Source organism: Ornithodoros turicata, chromosome 3 (genome assembly GCF_037126465.1).
Source record: "Ornithodoros turicata isolate Travis chromosome 3, ASM3712646v1, whole genome shotgun sequence".
In the NCBI taxonomy this organism is placed as follows: Eukaryota; Metazoa; Arthropoda; class Arachnida; order Ixodida; family Argasidae; genus Ornithodoros; species Ornithodoros turicata.
This window is the reverse complement of record NC_088203.1, coordinates 74,223,995-74,226,755: the sequence shown is the minus strand read 5'-3', so window position 1 is coordinate 74,226,755 and position 2,761 is coordinate 74,223,995. Positions and strand designations below refer to the sequence as shown.

The following is a 2,761-nucleotide window of genomic DNA, read 5'->3' as shown; positions in this document are numbered from 1 at the left end:
TCCAGCATTTGTTGCCAGCAATAGTTGACCAGGCATGAATGTGTTCATTCAATGCTTCATTGTGTTGATGCAGACTACTATTACCTAATGTATTTGTTCCTTTCCTACTAAGTAAATGAATTAAACTTTCTCTTCGTAAACCTTATACGGCTTCAGAATCAATTCGTAACTTGTAGCATAATGTATTTTATTACTGGCACAGCAGCAGTTGTATATTTAAGTTCAATATACTGATACACATTCAATCCCTTATTAATAGTGGTTGCAAGTTACATAAGCCAGCAACCACTATAAGAATGTCACCGAATGATTCACTGTTCGCAAATATCTCTGCGGGTACATGCATCAAAATTCTGAAGCACTTCATTCTGCGAATGGATCTTTCAACGTGAATCCGCAACTTGGAAAGTCTTCTTGATCGCAACACCGCCTCTTTGGACAGTTGATCCTTCCCTCTTTTGAAATCTGGCAGTGACAGTTCGACACCATACGGCATTACGCCTTGCACTGTAAATCCCCTGTCAGCAAGCACTTCGTCTCCAGGCAGGAGGTGATCCAAAAAGCCGGAGTCCATGGTGATCATACGGTCACTTGCTCTTCCACCATATGCTTGTGACACGAACATTATGAACCCATTTGGTGCTATCACGTGAAGAACTTTGGCAGTATTGTGTGGCTTATAGTGGCTATATGTGCCTGCCCGTCTTCTCATGTTAGAAGGTCGCTCTATAAAGACTTCAAAGCAGTCAATAATGCATGTAACCATTGAAGAATCTTTGAAATGTCCAGGCCGTGATGCAAAAATTGTCTGTTGTGGCAGCCACATCGCGAGGAACTCTCTGGAAAATGTTGCCAGTACTGCCATCCAGAACATGAATATTCTACCTGCTACAGCAGTGGTGATGCTGAATCTGAGGGCAAGGTCACCTAACAGTAGACCCTTCCTCAACCTCATTAACGTTAGCAGTATCTGATCTTTGATGGGCAAAGTAAATGGCACCTCTGCCAGTGGCGAAATCGCCTGAATCAGCGCGTCAAACGTCTGCTTGGTTAGGGCAGTACAGAATTTAAATTTGTTTACAGGTATCGTATCATACACTGCGAAACTGGTTTGTGTTGATTTGCTGTCACCTTTTTCCCATCTGTGATTGAAGGTCTTGCATAATGGTGATCCGTTGCTTCTGCCTCCCACTGGACACTCTTATCACAAGTGGTAGAAAAAATTCTGGCAGCAATTGTAATGTGGCATTCAGCAACGGTTTGTGCTGTTGGTTCTTCCACTTCTTGAGATGGCTCGCAAGAGTACATAAGGCTGTGGTTGACTGTGGTGAACCCTTCGCTGCAGTCATATCTATTCAACAGCTGGTGATGCGTTGTAGCGCTCTCCTCTCGCTGCCCTGTTGAACATTCTCTGGCTGAGGTATAAGTGTCCTTCGCCCTTGTCACTCTCCGGCGACCCTTGTGCTTTGGAGCCTGCATGAAAACACAAATGTACCAGCCCTTGTGCAGTATCACAGCAACAATGACATTCGGTGAGAATTTCAACAGTTAAAGATCAAACAGTGCTTCTTTTTATGAGGATGTCTCACACCTCTTGCTGTGTCACCTTGTGCACATTACTGCATTGTGCCTCACAAGGCAAACCACCACAATCGAGCTTCACAGGTTTGTGCTCAAATGGCCTATATTACCTACGAGCTTACCTCGGTACCAGTACGTAATAACAGGGTTGGGTATGGATTTTCTTCTGTTGGTCTGCCATCCACAAAGTGAACTGAACATAGCTTTATAAAAAAATATAAAATAAACAGGCGATACCACGTATATGTTAGCGCGATCTGGTTCGTCCGCATTTATGTGTCCCTATCAGGACTGTTATTAAACTGCATGAGAATAAATATTGCATCTTTTTTTTTGGACGCAGTGTAGCGTACGTTTGGTCGCTGATAATAACTATAAAAATATTATTACGGTACTCACCCTTGCCGATGACTTGGGATCGAAATCCTTTCGCTGCAGGTTTGCCAACCATTTCTTGCGAGTCTCTTCTTTGGTAGATCCACTTGGAAACGTGTGTAGTGAGAACGGACGCAAACATGGGCAATCCTTATGTCGGTTTGGTTCATGTTCCTTGCAAACAGATTCATTCCAAAGTCTAATGAGGCCATCACAATTCTTGCAACCCACAACAGCACAAGTCTTTCTGGCTCGGAAAAAAGTCCCGTTCGACCTGACTGGCATAATCACAGCTGAGACAGGGACACCCCACAGTACATGCGTCAGTCGCTCAGTCGGCCGGAGTGAAGACCTCTAATGGCGGGCGCTTGCGTGCTGCCCTCTCTCGGCAGCTGTGTGTACCACCGTGAGAGAACGGTCTATAACAAATAAAGCAAGGAAGAAAAGTAATGCATTGCAGGTTTGAGAATTATGTTCTAAACACATAAATGTAATGCCATTACTTGATGGCCTTTACTGTACGGTAAACGTAAACCCCATAAGGATGGCTATCAATGTTTCAGAGGAGGCCCCGTCTTCAGGAGAGACAGACATGGTTGAGCTCATATGCGTAAAAGGTCATGCACATTAAAGCAGTACCTTTTCTTCTTTGTTTGGGGTTCATATCTCAGACCTATTGGCTGATTTTCACATTGCACGTTAGAACCAAGAATGAGCAAAACCCTGAGACCAATTAACAACAATGGAGCAGACAGTTGTGCTGCAATGCAACGGCCCCTACAATGTGGTAGTCTGTGCAATCACA

At 44.1% G+C, this 2,761-nt stretch overlaps 1 protein-coding gene across 1 annotated transcript; it reads right to left on the bottom strand.

Moving 5' to 3' along the window:
* Positions 1 to 241: 241 nt before the first annotated feature.
* On the bottom strand, positions 242 to 2,550 carry LOC135389664 (uncharacterized). Its single transcript, XM_064619697.1, has 4 exons — positions 2,474 to 2,550; positions 1,981 to 2,062; positions 1,132 to 1,473; positions 242 to 1,042 (listed from the first exon to the last, which is right to left on the bottom strand). Exons 1-4 carry the CDS (start codon positions 2,548 to 2,550, stop codon positions 242 to 244), a joined length of 1,302 nt encoding a protein of 433 aa, XP_064475767.1.
* Between the last annotated feature and the right edge of the window lie 211 nt (positions 2,551 to 2,761).